The sequence below is a fragment of the Lytechinus variegatus genome, chromosome 17 (genome assembly GCF_018143015.1).
Source record: "Lytechinus variegatus isolate NC3 chromosome 17, Lvar_3.0, whole genome shotgun sequence".
Classification (NCBI taxonomy): domain Eukaryota; kingdom Metazoa; phylum Echinodermata; class Echinoidea; order Temnopleuroida; family Toxopneustidae; genus Lytechinus; species Lytechinus variegatus.
The window spans coordinates 1,304,714-1,325,414 of NC_054756.1; the positions used below are offsets into that span (position 1 = coordinate 1,304,714).

A 20,701-nucleotide genomic window follows, 5' to 3' on the forward strand; every position below is an offset into this window, starting at 1 on the left:
GGAACATTTTAGAATAAATTAGTCTTTCAAATGACTCGAGTTGCTCGTTTTCTTGATAGTGCTTTCTTGTAAATGTTGTAGTAAAATGTCTCACAGTTATTTATGCTAGATTTGTGGGTGCTTTTTCTTACATTTCTCTTGAAATCAAACAAACTTTTTTATTGATATATCATTCAAGAAATAAATTGGTTGTTACTTTTTAATAGGTATATTTTAGCTCATATGAAAGTATATTATTGAAATCTTCCGGTTATACAGTGCGGCCCACAAAAAACGAAACCGAGATTTATCGATGATTTATCATAACTTAATCACAAATACATCAGACAAATGACCTACCATTGTAAAGCTTAGAATCTCCCCTTTCATCTGAAATTACTTATATCATTTCTCATGTACGCATGAGTGAGCAAAAACAATTTGAAAAGGGGATACCAAAAAGTCACTTGGCGGGCTGTATCTGGGTTTCAAAAAGAAAACCACACTTTTAGAACGTTCAATATCTGTTCTTTAATCTGATACCTCAATTACAGAAAATGGTCAAGAAATAAGAAAGTTCTGGTTATTTGAAACAAGACTTGATTTTCAATAATTTCATAAAATGAAGAGGTTTTACAGGCTAGCGGTCAAACTCACTAAACACACCGTTTTGTTGACGATCAGCCATGCATTAAGTCTTTTGTTACCGTGCGATAGCTTCTGTAGGAAACCGATGAAAACACGTTTATTTAATGAAATTATGGAAATACAAGCATTGTTCCGAGGGATCATAACTTGTTTACTTCTTGACCATTTTCTGTGATTAAGGTATCAAATAAAAGAGCAAATATTTAACTTTTTAGAGATGTGACTTTGTTTTTGAATATCAGATACCCCCCGCCAAATGAGTTTTTGGCATCCTTTCTTCGAATTGTTTTTGCTCGCTCATGCGTGAATAAGGAATAATATAAGTAGTATCAGATGAAAGAGGAGATTCTAAGCTTTACGTCGGTAGGTCATTTGTCTATTGCTTTTATGATTAAGTTATGATAAATCATCGCTAAATCTCGATTTCGTTTTTTGTGGGAAGCACTGTATAATAAGCTATGCACATTTACCACGACTGCAATATCCTATTTGTATATCCTTTCCATTTTATTTCAATGATTCCTGCGTTTATAACATTGACCTGAAATGATCTAGACAGTAAATGCATGCTTATTCAAGAGAAAAAGTCCGAATCAGTTTCAGATCAATATTAAATACTGACAGTATTTGACACAAACGTAAACAATTAATATGATAACAGTGCATCCAACCAGTGAAATGGTAAGTGGACGATTAATTCTTATCCATCAGTGTCCACTGGAATGTGTTACTACAACATCTGATAAAAGTATATGATTTTGATAGCGGTGAAATTCTTAAAGGACACGTCGACCCCAACATAAAGTTGATTTACATGAAGAGAGAAAAATCCAACAAACATAACACTGAAAATTTCATCAAAATCGGATGTAAAATAAGAAAGTTATGACATCTAAAAGTTTCGTTTAATTCACAAAACAGTTGGTTGGTATGCAAATGAGGAGAGTGATGACGTCATCCACTCACTATTTCTTTTTTTATTATATGAAATATGAAACATTCTAATTTTCTCCTCATTATGAAGTGAAACAATGCATAATCCTTTCCAGAACATGTGGAATTAGCATTGTTTATAATAAATACTACATGGTTTAGTCAAATTGGTTATTATTGTCAAATAAGTAAAAAAAAAAAGAAATATTGTTTAATTCAAACAATAAAAACGAAAGATATAGTGAGTGAGGGACATCATCAGCTGCCTCATTTGCATGTCACTAAGTTGTGCATATCACTGTGAAAAATAAGCGAAACTTTAAAATGTCATAATTTCATTATTTTACATCCGATTTTGATGAAATTTTCGGCGTTAGGCTTGTTTGATTTTTCTCTATTTCTTCCAATCAATATTTTCCTTGGGTGGACTTGACCTTTAAAATTAATCAGATGTACGATTCCTGTTCGGTAGACATTTTACGTCTCGAGTGAAAATCCTTGCGAACACTCTTATATGCTTCATAAGTGATCATTGCTGAATGAATGCCATAGAGTGATGCTATCGGCTCCAGGAGAACGCCGATGGCCATACCCTGGATCTCTCCGTAAAAGACAGTTAGCTCCACCCATTGATTTATTTCCATGTTGTCAATGGCCCACTGGGTTGCGTTCAGGATACCGGTGTAGATCAGACAAATAAGTGTCCATTTCGTTTGATTGGCACCAATGATCTCCTGGCGTTGAACAACGACTATGAAGGATGTCATAACCCAAGTACTGTAGATTTTGAAGATGGCGAATATACCGGTAAAGCAAGCAAGGATGTTTTCGTCCTGCGGCCGAGAGTTGCCAAATAGGATACCTAGCGAGCTGGCTAGACGGAATATGTTCAAAGTGAAAATACCAATTGAGCTGATCAGTATGATCCGGTCATGGCCCTCTATCAACCCTGAGACGAGAGATACAGTTGGTCGGAGGCGAAGATTCTTGGCACTGTCAGTAAGATATATACGAAAACGGTACATCGCCAGCAAGGGCAGGTAAAATACAATGTGCACAAACCACTTGAGGTATGCTTTTGTCATTTCTGTTGAAGGAAGTGATTCTTGCAAACCCAAGCTGGAGTAATCAAGTATTTTCAGTATGGAGAAATGAACGATACCTACAAGCACACAGAAGACACCATTAAATGTCATATTAAGTGGCTCATCTCGGACTTTACTGCTGTTACCACTTATTGTGGCTGGTAAAAGACTCCTTCTTTCTTCCGTGTATTGTCCGTGCAAAAATGCCTTCAGCTGTCTGCAGCGAATTAAAGCCTTCGTGTAGCGATGGATTTTTTGCAAGATGGGTCCGTTGTAGGTCGGACCGAGACTCTGAAAGTCCTTGTTGGTTTTGATCAAAAGGGCTCTGTCCACTGTAGAAGACAAGATCTGCCAAACCATAGCAGCAGATATGATGGCACACTCAGCGTAAAAAGGAGTCAGCATTGTCTCCTGTCCTGAAACCAACCTCCCGAATTTTCCGGGAAGACGACAAGGGTAGTCCACATGCCCGTATTCTGACTTAGTCAATGCAGTCATGGGGTATAATAGCTTGACAGCCGCGATCCACCAGCAAGAAGCAAACGTCAATGCAAGGGGGAACCTAAATTCTCCCTTGTCAACAAAAGCTGCATCGTAGAAGTTCTTGAAGAAAAGCATGCCGAAAAATATAAGAAAAACAAATGTTACATCCAGCACAATTTGCCCTGCGATGACGATATTTAAAATGAAAGGCTTATCCGATGTTACGGCGCACATGATGTTAGCGATTATTGGCAAAGGAATATTGATGGCAGCAATGGTACCAAAAATGTAGAAAGTTTTCAGCAGAGACATGTGTGGCTTGTGATACAAATTATTGTGTGACTCCAACAAAGCATTGGCTCTCAAATCAGGAGAATGTGACGGATGTGAAATCATATGTTTCTGACGAGCCTTTGACTCACTTATATCATTTGCCCTCTTACCTACATGACCCGAATCCGACAGGCAGTCCACTAATCCAAGCTTAATTCTTGAGCTTTTTTCTTCGTCAAGGGACTTTGATCTACGAAATATGGGAAAACCGTGAAATTTGTTTGAAGGGGAGTTATTGTCACTTGGTTGACCGTCACTACCTACATCCTTTTCTGCAGAAAGGTCATTGCTTATTGCTGTCGGTACATCACGATGGTGCGAAAGTAATTTGTCTTTCACCTTAACACCGTTATTCTTCAACGTGCGGGGTTGGAAACCAACTGCCTCAGCGCAGTGCCTGCATCTTAGCGGCCAAAATACAGTCTCTGACTTATGAAACTTGTCTCTATTTCGAACTACAAACCAAACGAATGTTTCGAAGACTAAAATGGCAATTATAAGGAAGACTCTTGTTATTAAGTAGGTTAGATCGCCGCGATAATCATCTTCTGTCTTCTTTTCGAACGGTAAGTTTGGAACGATTGCTGCACATATTCCCACACTAACCATAAGACATATCACCAATGAACTCTGATAGTGTGATCGTTTGATGATAACAGGTGAATCCGTAATGTCCTCCATTCTATCTTCGTTACCTATCAATGGCTATACTTTGAACGGATCCGATCTGCCATTCACTTTTCGACCTAGCAGGAACTGTATCAGACACTGAACTGGCAAGGGCAACCCACTACAACTCTGTTGGTTATTCAACTCGAGCTCCGAGCTGGAGCTGAGACGAATCAAAAATCTATCATTATTCATGACGTCATGTAGTAATAATAAATGGTCACGTGGGTGCTTTCTATCCTAATAATTCTATAGGAAATAGTGCATTCATAATGATCCACTTGTAAATCAATAATAACGACTGAATTACCTATTCTCGGATGACTAGATTTGATTTTCAAAGCAAAACCGAAACAGAATGATTTGACCACATGTATTTATCTAAATGATAAACAGACAAACAAAGCTAGCAATTTCAAGATCTTGTATTAGTTAATTGAGAAGAAGAAACCACTGAAGGGAATGATTTACTTTATCCATTATGTCCAAAGATATCCATTTTACGTTGGTTTAGGAATTATTTACTTTATCCATTATGTCCAAAGATATCCATTTTACGTTGGTTTAGGAGTTATTTACTTTATCCATTTTGTCCAAAGATATCCATTTTACGTTGGTTTAGGAATTATTTACTTTATCCATTATGTCCAAAGATATCCATTTTGTGTTGGTTTAGGAATTATTTACTTTATCCATTATGTCCAAAGATATCCATTTTGCGTTGGTTTAGGAATTATTTACTTTATCCATTATGTCCAAAGATATCCATTTTGTGTTGGTTTAATAATTATTTACTTTATCCATTTTGTCCAAAGATATCCATTTTACGTTGGTTTAGGAGTTATTTACTTTATCCATTATGTCCAAAGATATCCATTTTGTGTTGGTTTAGGAATTATTTACTTTATCCATTATGTCCAAAGATATCCATTTTACGTTGGTTTAGGAATTATTTACTTTATCCATTTTGTCCAAAGATATCCATTTTACGTTGGTTTAGGAATTATTTACTTTATCCATTATGTCCAAAGATATCCATTCTACGTTGGTTTAGGAATTATTTACTTTATCCATTATGTCCAAAGATATCCATTTTACGTTGGTTTAGGAGTTATTTACTTTATCCATTATGTCCAAAGATATCCATTTTACGTTGGTTTAGGAATTATTTACTTTATCCATTATGTCCAAAGATATCAATTTTACGTTGGTTTAGGAATTATTTACTTTATCCATTATGTCCAAAGATATCCATTTTACGTTGGTTTAGGAATTATTTACTTTATCCATTATGTCCAAAGATATCCATTTTGCATTGGTTTAGGAATCTCATTACCCCCCCCCCCCCCCCCATACATCTCTGTTTATTTCAATATTCAGGAAATATGCTATATCTTTTATTATTTATTTATTAGAACATATTTAATCAGGTACAAAAGATCACTATAAAACTGTTTTTCATCAATGACCTGAGGAAAACATAAAGAACAACATAAATCATCACATCATACATGAAAAGAAAGTCAAAAACTAAATCAAAGGTAACAATACTTAGTGACATAAATAAACAAATATTGTTACTTAAATGATAATATGAATCAAACTAATATATTTTAAACTATTAAAAGGGAACAGTAATTAATTTTAATACTACTAATTGTATAATTCATTCGCTGATGAAAACAATGAACAATGAAAAAGTTCTGGCACAATAGAAAATCGAGTGAAAAAAATGGCAATCAGTTATAAATGCACTTCTAACTATAAGATATCAAAGGGTTAGGATCATTACAAATAAAAGCAATGTAACATCAATGTTAAAGAGGAATAGGGGAGTTGTATATTACAACAAATGAAATATAAGTAAGGGTTATTATGACAAAATCAATGGATTACTAATACTATCTGTAAAGATTTAAAAGTATAGGAATATTTCACTTAATATAAGGGAATATAAGGGAATCTTCAACAAAATCTTAGGAATTACTGCTGAGAAATCAAACTCCCGATGGTGTAACTATTTTCAATTTCAAAGGTGAATTCTATGTTGAACATTATTTTTTACACTCAGATATTAAGTCGACTTTGTGCACAATACATGTATGGTGGCATTTTCAGTTTGAAGGTGAAAAAATGGTCGCTCAATTCGTACAAAGCGCGAGCTGAATAAGAAGCAAGAAGTATATAGAATCCGTATATATACCTACTCCTCAAAAGTTTTGACTATGAAAATTATATGCACAAATTTGGAGAGATGTCTTGCAAGGCGGACACTTATTCAATTAAATTTGACTTAGAAATATTATTTTTGTCGAATTATCCAACGATGTTGACAATGGTACTATATATATATATATATATATATATATATATATATATATATATATATATATATATATATATATATATATATACTGCGTATTTTGACAAGAATCGAGTGTGTTTTGTCTCTAAAATGTGTCTGATAAAGCATTTCTTCAAAATCGAGGGGTTTGTTTTTAGTTTGTACAGATTGAAATGAACTAATTGAAACAAGCTCTATAATGTCGGATCGATTTATAATTCACTTAATATAAGGGAATCTTCAACAAAACAAATCAAAAAGCACAATACGTACATAACTTTTAGGTGAATAATTTATAGAGAAAACAAAAGAGGTATTATGAACTACTGCCCATATCAGGACATGTCCGGGCACAATTCCATAATAGTTGTTATAAAGTCTGACAGTTACAATATCTTTTTTGGGCCTCCAATTCAAGGATTTGATTTACAACAAAGCAACATACATGGACATGGCCACGGAGGATTATCTATCGTTACTGGGCATGCTGGGGATGATGTGAAAAAGGTCAGCACCCCCAGTATTAATATAACAATCCTCCGTGGATAGGTTCCTTGCAACATAACAAATGATGAAAATGATCATTTATGGAAAACAGGATATTTCTTTTAAATCATATCGATACGAAAACAAAAGCACTCTTACGCAATCATCCAATAATGTTTCGTAAGCTATAACAATAACACAAGTCGCAGTTTGAGAATTAGGGATAAGTCAATCATAATTCACTGTAAAAACTGTGGTGTTAAAACTGACACCAATAGGTGTTAATAGAGGACCACACCCTGAGGTGTTAAATTACACCCTAGAGATTGAACATAACACCAAAGAGTGTAAATGTAACAACCAAAGGTGTTGTGATAACACCTATAGGTGTAAAACTACACCAATTTAACACCGGTGTAAAAGAACTGGTGTGGTCCTCTATGTACACCGGTTAACACCACAGTTTTTGCTGATATGCGGGCAGCAGATGACTCATTGGCTGATCTGACTACTCAAATGACCGCATACATTCGTAATTCCGAAGCTTTGTTATTCCGAAGGTTCGGATATTCCGAAGATTCCTTATTCCGAAGGTTCGTATTTCCGAAGGTTCGTAATTCCAAAGGTTCGTTAGTCCGAAAACAAAATGAAGTTCGTAATTCCGAAGGTTCGTTAGTCCAAAAACAAAGTGAGGTTTGTAATTCCGAAGGTTCGTTAATCCGAAAACAAAGTGAGGTTTGTAATTCCGAAGGTTCGTTAATCCGAAAACAAGATGATGTTCGTAATTCCGAAGGTTATAGTCCGAAAACGTAATGATTAACGAACTTTATTTCGTTTTCGGATTTACTAACACTTCGGAACAACGAACTTTATTTCGTTTTCGGATTAACGAACCTTCTGAACAACGAACCTTATTTCGTGTTCGGACTAGCGAACCTTCGGAACATCGAACCTTATTTCGTTTTCGGATTAACGAACATCGAGGTATAGGCAATTTACGTGTTTCGGAATTACGAACTTTCGGAATAAAGAACCTTCGGAATCACGAACCTTCAGAATTACGAAGTGTAACCCAAATGACATCATATAAATGAAACGCCCCACAGATGACAATAACAATCAACACAATTGCAACATGCAAGGTACACAGAGCTCACACCCAAACGGAAAAGTTCACAAGAGGTAAAATGGTGTAGCTACCAGGTGAGTATTTCGTAAAGTTACGAACGACTTTACGCACAACTGGAACCTGTTTTTAGGTCATAAATCAATTACATAGGGATATCACATAGCACAAGAAAGGATCACCAGTCGTGCGTAAAGTCATTCGTATCTTACGAACAGCTTTATGAAACACCCACCTGAAGTTGCAGCACAACAAATTTAGAAAATAGGTGTCGGTGAAAGACATCCGCCAAAGAATAGCACAGCTTGGGATTTTTAAATCTTTGATTTTGTGAAGTCAACGACGAGCAGGTTCTCCATATATCATGCGATATAGATTTTTTTTAAATCAAATTTTCCATGAAACAATATATGATTTTCTATATGCGCGGTGGATGAACCATCAGGTACATCATTTCATACCCTTCTATTTTTTTGTAATTCTTACGTAAGTGGAGTTTAAATCAAAATCGTATAATACTTCATTTAGTGGAATTTTTCAACAAGAAGGAGGAGCTGTGTATGTAGCGCTAATGGCTCTCATATTTGTAAAACCTAACGACAAACAAAGAAAACAATACAAAACAACAATCCCTGACCAAATCGTATTACCTTTTTGTGTCATCAACGGTTGTACGTTCTCGTCCATCATGTCCATAAGTCTTATTACGAGTTATTTCCAACACTAGGGAGTTTTTTTTTAAACAAGCGCACACCTAGTTACCAATAATACCTACAGCATTTCCATTTTTTTGAAAGCAGGATAAAAGAGCATTGTAGATTGAATGCCTTGCTCACTGGCATAGGTACCGCGGCCGGGGATCGAACCCCAGACTTTCCATGTATAGCCAGGCGCCTTAGACCACTCGGCCACGGCACCTCCACTAGGGAGTTCTTGCTTTCACGATGTACGACGTATTTAAGGACATAGAACATGTATTGCCACAATTGCCCTTCATGACTACTAAGAAGTCTTCGTCGAAGATTGGTGAAACAAAACGGCAGTTCCGTCCTGGACTCTGGACAAACGAATATTTGCAATTCAGCTCCGAAACGTAGGCCGGAACTGCTGATCTGGTTCATCAATTTTCGACAAAGACCTCCCAGCGGTTCGTTGTTATTTGACCGGCATTGTCAAGACATTTACTGCTATCTTGAATTCGCCGGGCGTCGGGTAAAAGAAAACCCCCTATTCCATCCGACGGTACATAATAAATCAATGGTCACTGAACCATTGGCCGTCTTCTAAAATTTAGGCTACTCATCATTGCGTATTCGACCTCGTACGGCAGGCCATAAGGGAGTTTTACCTAAGTGACGAACAGAGGACTCAAGATAATAGTAAATGTTTTGTAAAAACAAAACCAAGTAAAAATACGTGGGAGCAAACAGCAGTTTTGTCCTAGAGATGATGAAAAAATGGAAATATGTCGTTTATCAAGGACTAAACTGCTGTTTTCATTGGATTTACTATGTTTATTACAAGGATTTTTTTCATTACGGGTATTTGACAATAATTATTGACTCTGTTCCTGAATCTTCCATACGTCGTTAAGCCAAAACTCCCTTTTGAGGAAATGGGACCGATTCCTGACAAGGAACTTGAAAACGGAAAATAAATCAATCGAGCAGTGTAAAATCAAAACGAAAGAAACTATTTGTAGATAATATGACCATGTAAACGTTCTGGGGGTTTCAGATTTAAGTGTGCACAGTCGCACTTGAATTCCAAGTTGCATGCGTTATAGAGGGCATCACCGCATTGGTCAAGCCAGAGCAGTGCGGTGATGGCTTCCGTAATGCGCGCAACTTGGAAGTTAGTATAGACTCACTTAAATCTTTAAATCTTCACCTCCCTGGCCAGCTCTTAATCACAGTTATCCACGACAGACCGCTTTTCGCTCCAAAATGAAATCATGAAAGCCATTGGTACCTGGTGCAGTACGTATCTATTATCTGGAATATCCTACTGTAAGATAAAACTGAGTTGGCATTGCACTTAGTTCGGTATTTTTCCCTTCTTTTTACACGAGTCAGTCCACCAAACTTTCCAATCCTTTTGTTTAGGCGGCTTGTAGGTTCCATCCCGAACCCGTTGTGCGTCCGCTTCTAAGCGATCACCAAGGTAGCACATGATATTTTTCGTCGGTCCCCCATAAGGCTTCAAAGACCCTTTCTTCTTCCATTCAAAGTATCTATTGTAGAGGGCGTCGTCACCGTCGACCTTTTTGAGATACTCCCCTAATTCCTTCGTCGTGTTAAAATCTTGGATGTGAATGAAGGAATTCGGAGGCGCTACTTTTTCATAGTCACTCCTGGGAGGTCCAAAAACGATGGGAACAATTTCCTTAACTAGGGCTTGAATCCAGAACTTTTCTGTGATATAATCGGTGCATTCGCTATTCTCCAGGGCTAACAGGAACTTGTGTTGTTTCAGTTTCCTCTCGCAGTCTTCCGTGCCAGCTCTGCAGGATTGGTTTCCGCACCTGCCATACATGTCTACAGGAACGTATCTGAATGGGAAAATAAAAGGGAAATGAAAATATTGTCCTTAAATAAAAGGAAGTTAAAGATGATATTATTTAAATCTTTATAATCATATTCCCTTTACAAGGGCACTGCACAAATTTCACTCAGTCAAAAGGAGCAATATTTTTTTTGGTTTTACACAGGCTAGCTTCAATAAACTTGACTAATCTTTACTTAGCACATGTCAATATTAAAGAGATTGGTTCAATCCCAGAGCGGCTATTCCCTCTTATATGCCTTACATCAAGTGGTTTCAGAATCCAAAGTGTTAAAACTGACACCAGTTGGTGTTAATAGAGGATCACACACTGAGGTGTTAAAATAACACCCTAGAGATTGAACATAACACCAAAGAGTGTAAATGTAACAACCAAAGGTGTTGTAATTACACCTAAAGGTGTAAAACTAACACCACCAATTTAACACCGGTGTAAAACGACTGGTGTGGTTCTCTATGTACACCGGTTAACACCACAATTTTTGCTGTGCACAAATGGCAAAAGTAAGGCTATATGAATATAAGATGGGATTGAACAAACTTTCCACTTTATCCCAACTGTCGATTATATAAAGTTATTGGCTTGGTCACAAATAAGCTGCAGGAATTCAAAACCAAAATTTTAAATAACTGGAAATATCACACAGCCACACACAGATCCCCGAAGGATGGCCCGGTAACCGGTGGATAGTCTGAACACGGTGTTATCTCTGTGTGGTTGAATGAGACACACAGACACATTGGTGTTAATTTCATGTAGCTTCTCTGTGATTGAACCAGTCATTAAACATGCCCATGAAAGATATGTGTAATAAACTGAGAAGCATGTTTAATTCCATCTCATTTTCATTGATCTTTATTTTGCCCTAATTTGAATTCTGAAACCAACTGATATGAGAGACTCTACCCTCTTTGTGATCAAACAAATCTCTTAATTATTGACATGTGCTTAGAAAAGACTGTAGAATCTAGCCCGTGTAAAATATTTTTTGGAGTAATTTTGAGTAACATTTGTGCAGTGGCCTTTAAAGTTTGATTAATTTCTTTTGGAACCCAGTTTATTTATATATGGCTTATAGTTCCTACGCGTTTTTTAATCCTTTTTGAAACCTGCACTGTAAAAACTGTGGTGTTAAAACTGACACCAATTAGTGTTTAATAGAGGACCACACCCTGAGGTGTTAAAATAACACCCTAGAGATTGAACATAACCCCAAAGAGTGTAAATGTAACAACCATATGTGTTGTAATAACACCTATAGGTGTAAAACTAATACCACCAATTTAACACCGGTGTAAAATAACTGGTGTGGTCCTCTATGTACACCGGTTAACACCACAGTTTTTGCTGTGTGCGTTATTTTTTAATCAATGCTATGTATTTTGGGAACCCGACTCCCTCATCTATTAATTAATAAAAGGTGATTCATGAAGGGGAAAAAATACATATGAGTTTTGTGTTTACTATTGGTACATGTGTGCCACTAGCGTACCTACGGGGGGCAGGGGGGGGGGCAGTTTGCCCTCCCTGACGAGCCAGAACCCATACAAAGGACGTATCCCTGCCCCCCCCCCCCCTGACGAGCGAGCTTGAAAGACCTTTTTTGCCCTCCTGACGAGGTTGAAGACCTTTATTGCCCCCCCCCTTCCCCTGACGCTGACGAGCTTGAAGACCTTCTTTTTTTGCTTGTCAATTTTTGTCTGGTACGAAATCCTTAATTTGTGATTGAAGACCTTTTTTTTGCTTGTCAAATTTTTTGGCGGACGGTTTTTGCCGTTTTACTGTGGAAAATCCTAGGTACGCCACTGATGTGTGCTCAAATGTTAATACTGTCCCGACATATATCATCCTTTTCAACTTCGTTTAATAGATCTTAATTAATCATTCATATAACCATGGACATCATGCTTGGGAAGGTACGGGGCGGAAGGATAAGATGAAGGTAGAGGAATAGATGCCTTAAAGGAATTACTAAAGAAACTGGAAAAGACTCGATGACACCCATATCAACAACAATATGATAATACAATCACAAATACTGTAGGGATAATACAAAGTTCATCTTGCCTTCCAAGTCTCTTCACGAAATCCATTCTTGGCCAGGATGTGCCTCTGCAGTTGGATGCCATCCAGACTACAAGCCTCGAGCGACCCTTAGCCCAATTTCTGGTGTCATTGGCACTAATCTCAGGTTTACCGGCAATGTACTGCCCATAGTCGGCCCGGAAGTCGGAATCGTACCGATACGTCATAATGTAGTCGTAGGAGTTGTTGTAATACTCTTGAGGGGGAATCACGTGATGCATTGTATGACGTGGACTCTCAAGAGTGTAAAACACCCATTTCTGGCCCTTTGGTCTATGACTGTGCATCGCATCCCAGTTCCACCGTGTCCAGTGGAACAAGACAAGTGCCTCACTCTTCTGCATCGTGTCGAAGGATATATCAACGGTCAATCGTACATCGCAAGTACTTCCGGGGCATTTTACATCATAGACGCCCTTCGAATATCCCAGCTCTCCTGCTTTAGTAGCCCAGAGGTGGACCTTACGAGGACAGTCAACAATTGCTGGAGGCATTTTCCCGATCGAATTAGTGTTCTTGGCATGCTGGGCATCCGGTCCAAACTTTGTCAGGTTCGTGTTGTCTAACGCATTTAGTTCTGGAAAAACGGCTAGTTGTCTTGGCCTATTAAACTTTTGTTTCAAAATGTCCCCACCGGCCTTTAGATCGACATGCATCACCACTATAATCAGTTGAACGTATCCACAAACGGCAAATAGAAGGATTGCACAGAAGAGTGATTTGGTCTTAGCCATACCTGCGTTTAAGGGAAGAGAACACCAAAAATAATGATTTAAAGTTGGTTTAAGATTTTAATTTCTCTTTTCTCAATCATTTTAGAATTATTATACGTCGGTAAAATGTGTCCTTAGACTCTTTGATGGAAGATCTTTTTAGGAGTCGAATGATTATTGCGAACGTGAAGAAAATCTATCAAATTGATTATCAAAGTGGCAAATTTTAATCTAGTTTTGATTGCTTTTTTTTGCATGATTATGTTTTCATCAATAGCGGATTTTGAAATCACGAAGGATACGATAAAAAAAATATATAATCTTTCTTCGAAGATAGTTCATGTCGTTGTATTTGCTTGACAAATTATGCATATATTCTTATATAAATTGGGGTACCCTCCTTTCTATTCTTGTTTCATCTTCTCTGTATAATTCTATGTAAATATTGTATATACATGTACCTGTATGCATATATACCCTTTCATCAGTTTTTTTTTGGTTAGTGTAAAATAATGGTTTTGTAATGACTCAAGCTTATGTTGCAAGACCTTGTGTGCTCTGTTAATGAGAGATTATGTAATATTTTCTTTACGTAATATTGTCTTTATGTAATAATCATGTATCACTGTATTTTCATATATGAGATTGTGGATGATGTGAACACATATGAAACAATAAATACATAAATAAATAAATTTATGACACTGTTAGCATCTGAATAATGGGTTTGATACTATACTTAAATCCTTGTAGTCTACTACCACTTCCCTTCAGGTACAATTTATGTTGATGGAAAGTTATAGAAGAAAATTTAGCACTTATTGTAAAACGATTTGTGCATGTTATATTGGAATGCCCCAAGGTGAAATTATTCAGGGAACGTATTTGTAAATTTACTAGAGTTTCTTCTAGACATACATTTTCACCAACTGAAAAGGAATTGACAATATGTATAGATATCAATTCTGTGCATTTAGCAGACATTAATGCAATTATTTCTTTAAGATTTTGACTACTTTTGGATTTGCTTGACTATGAAATAAAAGAGACAAATTCGTAATGAAATGTCTGACAACACGATTTCTAATGAGATTTATCATTTGCTTTGCCATGTACACTGTTAGAAATTGTATTCTTAAAATAAAAGAGGTTCCTGCATCAGAGTCTCGAGAACACCTGTAATCTTACCAGATTGCGTAATCTTACATTATATCATGTACAATTACAGGAAATTGGTATTTGGTGTTTGGAACCTTACAAATTTCCTTAAATAAAACACCCTTTTCCCATTCTTAAACAGACATGTTCCGTTAAATTGCAGAAAAATTCCTGTTTTTTTTATTTACAGAATGATTCTGTTATTGCTCTCTGCAAACTATTTTTTTTCTGTTAAATGAGGTTTTTTTACAGTGTAGGTAATTAAAATTTACATTTTGAAATTCAAAATGGCCGCCATAGGCCATTTGTAATATGTACAATTCGAAAGGGGGAACTAATTTTCACAAGACTAAGAAACATATACTGCATGTAATTGTGATCTACCAGTAAATATTGTCTGAAACCACTTTTTTATCAACATATATCATTTCTCGTCTCATGCATGAGATAAATGCTGTATTTTGACATTCAAAATGGCCGCCCTAGGCCCTAAAAGTATTATGTACAATGTAAACGGGGATAGATAATATCAATAGAATTTGGATTTGCTTGACTATGAAATGCATATAATTCTGCTGTATGAGTGAATCATTATCCGAAAACATGATTTCTATGAAATTTAGCATTTCTTCTGCCATTTAAGTGATAAGTACTGTATTTTAAAATTCAAATGGCAGCCACAAGTATCTCAGATTTATGTAACTAGCGAATAAGGAAATTAATTTCAACAAGATTGAGAACCTTAAAAAACATGTAATTGTGACGTATGAATAAAATATTAAATGAAAACATGATTTTAAGTAGATATATCACATATTGGCCATGTAGATGAGAAATGCTGTACTTTGAAATTCAAAGTAGCCGCTATAGCCTCTAAAAGTGTTTTGGTACATTTTACATTGGAACAAATAATTCTGACAAAATCTGGATTTTCTTGACTATAAGTTGCATATTATTTGTTTTATTAGGGAAATATTTTATGAAAACACTATTTGCACCTATTATATCCCCTGTCATTACGGTGGAAAATGGCCGCCATAGCATCTTATCGTGGTATATGCAATTTGAATGGGGACAAATAACTTTCACTAAATGGGATATGGCAGCTAATTTTAATTTTAAATTGCAGCAGTTATCACCTAAATGAAATATATATTTCAATAGAAATCATGCTTTCAGACAGTATTTCACTCATGCAGGCAAAGCAAAATTCTGCTAAACATATTTGTCCCCATTAGCCATTGTGCATTAGCATTTTGCATATATTGTTAGGTCCTATAGCGGCCATTTTTAATTTCAAAATACAGTCTTTATCACCTACATGACATAATAGATTATATATCTGGTTAGAAATCATGTTTTGAGACTATTTTTGCTTATGGTGCTCACTCCAAAGAAAATCAGTTTCCCCATGTTCCCATTGTACACAATACAGTTAAGGTCTATGACGGCCACTTCGAGATTTAAAGTACAGTAATAACACAAACATGACACCAGAAAGATATTGTTCGTTAAAAAATATGTCTTAGGTAGTATTTTACTTATTTATCATAAATGCATGCAACCATTTTATTGCTCACTCTTGTGAATTTTTGTCCTCTTTCACATCATATCCAATACTATACGGCCTTTGGTGGCAATCATGTTTTCAGACGTCATTTCACTCATAGATCACAATTACTTGTATTTCAGTACTCACTTTTGTGAAAATTAGCTTTATTTAACCTCATTGTTAGTAATAGAGTATGCAGTGGTCTATAACAATCATTTTGAATATCAGGAAAATAAATAATTTGTCAAAATCACGTTTGCAGACCTCAACCTACTACTGCGTCAGAGTTACATACGTTATATATTCAATGTTTGCGCAGTTTTGTGATTTTTATGGGTAATTTGCATATTTTGGCGGCCATATTTGATTTGCGGAAAATGCTCAAGGTTACACGAGGGGCATATCATACAGATTTGGAATCAACACCCCCGAATCGTCAATAAACCATTACACATTGCATGTGAATAGAATCAAAACATCCGTTATTATGTTATGCTTTCCTATCTTTGGTGCCAAACCTTCATCAATATGATTTTTAAATCATATTTGCTTTTATTAAAACAAACGTTACATAAGCAGGCTGTGAACTTCTATTTAAACTGTAGATGGCAACTATACATGTACAGTTTGGGCTGCATGGAAATGGCCGGTTCGAATATCTCTGAGCACGTATATACTTTAATGGATGTAAGTTGCAACATATTATTAAGTTTGAGTACTTGGGAAATGGGAAGAATATATAATTGTTTCATTCATGAAAAAATCAATTTATTTCATTCATAAAAAACACATAAATATACATAGAATAAAACAAAAATATCAATATAAGAATGTGGAGACAGCTTAGAAGAAGAACCAAGTCTTATACAGTGCTACCACCAAAATGTAAGCACAAAACATTCTAAAATGAACATTTCAACATAATAACTAGAAAATAAAGATGATAAATACAAATGATTAATATTCCAAGACTACACGATACTTAAACAAACAAAGCCTGATTATCTTATTAGTAATATTTTTGTTTAAATAATCGTTTGAAAGAATTAAAAACTACGGTGAATGTACAAACTGACTCATCAATACAAATTCACAATAATGCAAGTTCTCCCGGTGGTTAGGAACAGATATCAACACATATATTAGTCCATTTTAAGATCCACAGATGGATATAGTCCAATAAAAATCAAACGATGCAGTAAAAAACGATGCAGTAAAAAACGATGCAGTAAACGGAGATATGGGAACGCATTTCAAGCACTGAATAGAGGGGAATGGGATGTTTACCAATTAAAATGAATTAAGGTGAAGTTTATATGGTTGAGAAAAATATATGTTTAAGCATCGTCGGGGCGATATACGTCACATGAGGAAGCGAATTTTTGATAGCATGGATCAGATCACATGCATATTCGTCCCAAAGTAGACCTGAATGCATGCCAGTTCTATCGCGGAAAATTTGTCTAACCAGAATATTGGTATACTTTAAAAACAGAAGGGGTTATAAGAACGGAAAGGCTTATAAAAACGTATCTATCAGACAACGCAACAAGTAGTATATAGGCCTACAGACTCGTTCCAGGTATTGCAGTATACTTATTGCTAACAAGTCATAGGAGTGTATTGCATACTGTATATCGAACTTGGCCTGCAGTTCACAAGCTTTCATGCATTATACAACCAGTCCTTTCTAAAGATATGCATTATGGTATTGTCATATTTCCCCCCATTTGAATAAGTCTGACACCGTTCACTGCTTCACACGCTTCTGAACAACAGGCAGGTACATCTGAGTTAACCGTTTCGGTTTGAAACAACAAACGCATGTCCATTACCAAATGGACATGATCATGATGATGGGAGATACATCGCCCAAGATTCTCACAGCAAAAACTGTGGTGTTAACCGGTGTATATAGAGGACCACACCAGTTATTTTACACCGGTGTTAAATTGGTGGTGATAGTTTTACTTTTGGTTGTTACATTTATACTATTTGGTGTTATGTTCAATCTTTAGGGTGTAATTTTAACACCTCAGTGTGTGGTCCTCTATTAACACCAATTCGTGTCAGTTTTAACACCACAGTTTTCAGTGTACATCAACAGTTATTGAAACATCTGTGCATTTGTTAATTAAATTGACCTCAATTTCTCTTTAAAAATAAAGTCTAAAACAAAATGCCTAGAGGTAATACTTGATTGTGAAATGATCATAATGCTGATATACCAGGCATGCTCTTGTATAATAAACGGCGGCATCAGGGGAATATGCCACATGCTCTCATGATTTTCAAGTAGTGAAACTAATCCTAAAAGAGTAGGTAATGAAAGGGGTGGACAAAAAGGAGAAGACACTAAAGTATCAAGAGAACGGATAGGGATGTTTAACCATAAAGATACCCCCATTTTGAGAAAATTGGTGCCCCCTTAAAGAAAACGTAAGTGCTTGCCCTGTGGGAGACCCCTGGGAGGGAATAAACATCACCTCTCCAACATGTCCAACAGAATACAAAAATGAAATTAATGTCATATAGCATAAAGAATGGGGCCAAGCCAACAAGCAGTCTGCTTCTTAAGGGTATCCCTCCATATTTGTTTTTATCTTGATAGTGCCAGTATTATGTTATATTTACAATGTACACTGGTTTTTAATGATGGAAAATAAAATTTAATTTAATTACATGTACATTGAAAGAAATCACATTTGCAAATTTAAGTAGTTTAATAATTATTGTATAATAAATGTAATGAATAATTGGAAATTTGAATATAATGGAAGCCGAGAGAAAATAGTTTATTTGATTTTGATTTTGATTTGATTTTCTTCTATTTCTGCACTCAGGATAAATATCCAACATAACATCTAGGTGATACAATTAAGTTTTACAAAACAATTAAGCAATAGTCAAAGTAAAGCAACCAAAAAAAATATCAACGAGAAGCAATATTCAATGAAAAGAAATTGACAGTTTAAATGAATGCAGGAGACCGCCATCGTGAGCGGTTAAGCTTAAAAATGATGGCGGCCTCGTAAACATGGTGGTATATGAAGTTGGTTGGAAGATTACTGTCGTGAAAGTTTAAACATGAGAAATTTCACTTTATTATCATTGTCATATTGGTACGAGTGCTTCAAAATTGACTACTTTTTCTACAAAACTGCCTAACGGATATGTTCTGTACTGCAATCAGACAATTTACAGAATTACTGGATTAATGTTGCAATAACAAAACCATAGTCGACATGGTCGTTAAGGGACAACCTGTGTCTCGAAAATTAGTGTTGCAATCTCAACATTCAATTATCTTTGAACAAACTAGTAAAAAAAAACACCTGCAGGTTGTGTTCGATTTGTTTGTTGTTATTTTAATAGTATGCGAATATCTTATCAAATCTGACTATAAAACACCGTCATTTTGAACTAGAAAAAGTCCTGTTTCTAAAAACACAGTAAAATAAAAACAAATATAAAAAATGAAATAGTATTACACCAAGCTGATTCTCTACCTAAATGATTACCTTTCATCTAGTCATTGGTATTTTAATGTTTTTCATAATGAAAGGGATACACTAATTGGTTGCATACTGCAAGAAATGAATTATGCAAATGATGGTACAGAATCTCCAGACGTATTTTCAAAATCACAATTAACGATTATAAAAGGTAATTGTATTGGTATATCAGTGATTTTGTTTTTGTATTTCATTCCAACGACAAAATATGAGGGAAGCGATGTCTGGAGGTCCGTTTAAGAATTTACATATCTGTTTGCTATACATTTCACGAAATAATCAATCATTTCGTTTTAGACATCTGCGACAGCTCTCTTACAATGTTAATAATATCCTTATTTATGCAATCTTGAAAATAGTCCCAGAGTAAATTATATCATGTATATTGTCATGATAAAGACTTACCTTGTGTAAACCCCTGCAGTGTAGTACACAAAACAGCGCTGATCTCTCTATGCATATGTTTTCCAACTTAAACCATGTATACGATTCTTTCTTCTTCTCTAAGAATCATGTAAATACATTTATCTGATAGTTCATAGCTCATGTAGACACAATAGAAAATAATAGCAGAATTTTATTTTGATATGATAATCTTCCATAAACTATTTTTTTTAAAGTATGCGAAATAAAACATACCTGGTGATGGTCTAGGTTTCAGCGTTGAGTCGTAAACAAGTTCTGCTAAATGAAATGATATTGCGTGAAATATTGGCCCATACTTCTGATGTATTCATTCAACCGTTCCCTCTTCCATGTCATCACGGGCGCGGGCGGGGGGGGGGGGGAATCAGTGGTCGTTCCTGTAACATTTCTAGGGTAGGGGGTTTCAAATCCAATTCGGTATCTGGTACGCTCTGAATTCATTAAGATGTATTTGATTTGAATCTCGTAAATTGAAATTTTCTTGCGGATCAGTCATGTCTGTAGTAAGACATGTATCGAAATCCCCTTTACAGCGAGGCTCTGTCATTTATTAGCTTTCTTTGTATTTTTAATTTAGTTGAATTCAGATTATTCATTCTT

At 35.7% G+C, this 20,701-nt stretch overlaps 1 protein-coding gene across 1 annotated transcript; it reads right to left on the bottom strand.

Moving 5' to 3' along the window:
- Positions 1 to 9,522: 9,522 nt before the first annotated feature.
- LOC121430470 (4-galactosyl-N-acetylglucosaminide 3-alpha-L-fucosyltransferase FUT6-like) lies at positions 9,523 to 20,289 on the bottom strand. Its single transcript, XM_041627738.1, has 3 exons — positions 20,081 to 20,289; positions 12,720 to 13,473; positions 9,523 to 10,637 (listed from the first exon to the last, which is right to left on the bottom strand). Exons 1-3 carry the CDS (start codon positions 20,133 to 20,135, stop codon positions 10,124 to 10,126), a joined length of 1,323 nt encoding a protein of 440 aa, XP_041483672.1. The 5' UTR covers positions 20,136 to 20,289; the 3' UTR covers positions 9,523 to 10,123.
- Positions 20,290 to 20,701: the final 412 nt, after the last annotated feature.